The sequence below is a fragment of the Asparagus officinalis genome, chromosome 8 (genome assembly GCF_001876935.1).
Source record: "Asparagus officinalis chromosome 8, Aspof.V1, whole genome shotgun sequence".
In the NCBI taxonomy this organism is placed as follows: Eukaryota; Viridiplantae; Streptophyta; class Magnoliopsida; order Asparagales; family Asparagaceae; genus Asparagus; species Asparagus officinalis.
The window spans coordinates 40,984,088-40,984,987 of NC_033801.1; the positions used below are offsets into that span (position 1 = coordinate 40,984,088).

Genomic DNA, 900 nt, shown 5'->3' on the forward strand with positions numbered 1-900 from the left:
CCGCATGAGGCTGGGGGCCGCCGGGGACGTCTCACTCACTCTCGGTCTCCGACACACCGGCAACGCACCTGAAAAGAACCGGCCGTACAGCATTAGAGACTTTGGAGGTTGTTAAGTTAGTTAATAGGGTTAGCTGAGTACATTTTCCATTAATTAAAGATAGATAATTAAATTCCCTTTTTAACCATTTATATATATATATGATTGAAAGTATATACATACCATATTGAGTACAACCGTGTAATATATCTTGTTTTGTAATTTCGTTTTTTACTCTTTTCTTGTTTATGTAAATTTACAAGAAAAAGGAAACATACGTATATTGGTGTTGGAGGGGTGATTACAAAAGGCTATAGATATTGTGCAGGCGTTTGTTTTTGACAGTTTTCTTTTTCTTTTGTATATTTGTGTCCGTTATGTCGGAAGGGAGATTACCCCACATCTTTTATCAATAATGTGCATGTGGAATGGAACCTTGTGCAGCATGATTGAATCATTAATGCTGGAAAATAGTAGTTGGTTGATATGAGGGGGAAAAGGACATGTGGACACGGGTGGCTTCCAAATGAAAAAAATATCAGATGCTTCCAAATGTAAAATATAAGATTGTTCTAGTTTACTGCATCAACATTGTGTTAATTAAGGATTGTCAATCTTCGAATAAATTCCTCAGTCCGCTACTAGTCTAATGTTCCTAATTCATTGAATTAGTGATGTATGATAATGACATTAACTGTTATATGCATAAATCCCCAACTCCATTAATGTAGTGATTGATATCTTTTGATGCACTGTTAATACAATAAATAAAAGTCTATACTTCCATCAATTAATTAATGTGGGCGATTCAATATTTACATTAGTAAAAAACTGGTTTGCCCAAAAAGTTTTTTTTTTTTT

At 34.3% G+C, this 900-nt stretch overlaps 1 protein-coding gene across 1 annotated transcript in view; it reads left to right on the forward strand.

The window, feature by feature from the left end:
* Positions 1–383, forward strand: part of LOC109820068 (BEL1-like homeodomain protein 4) — a 6,487-nt gene extending 6,104 nt beyond the window's left edge. The window contains 1 exon segment of the mRNA XM_020386133.1: positions 1–383. This exon segment is cut by the window's left edge and continues 200 nt beyond it. Within this exon segment, the coding sequence (XP_020241722.1) occupies positions 1–115 (115 nt within the window). The 3' untranslated portion in view covers positions 116–383.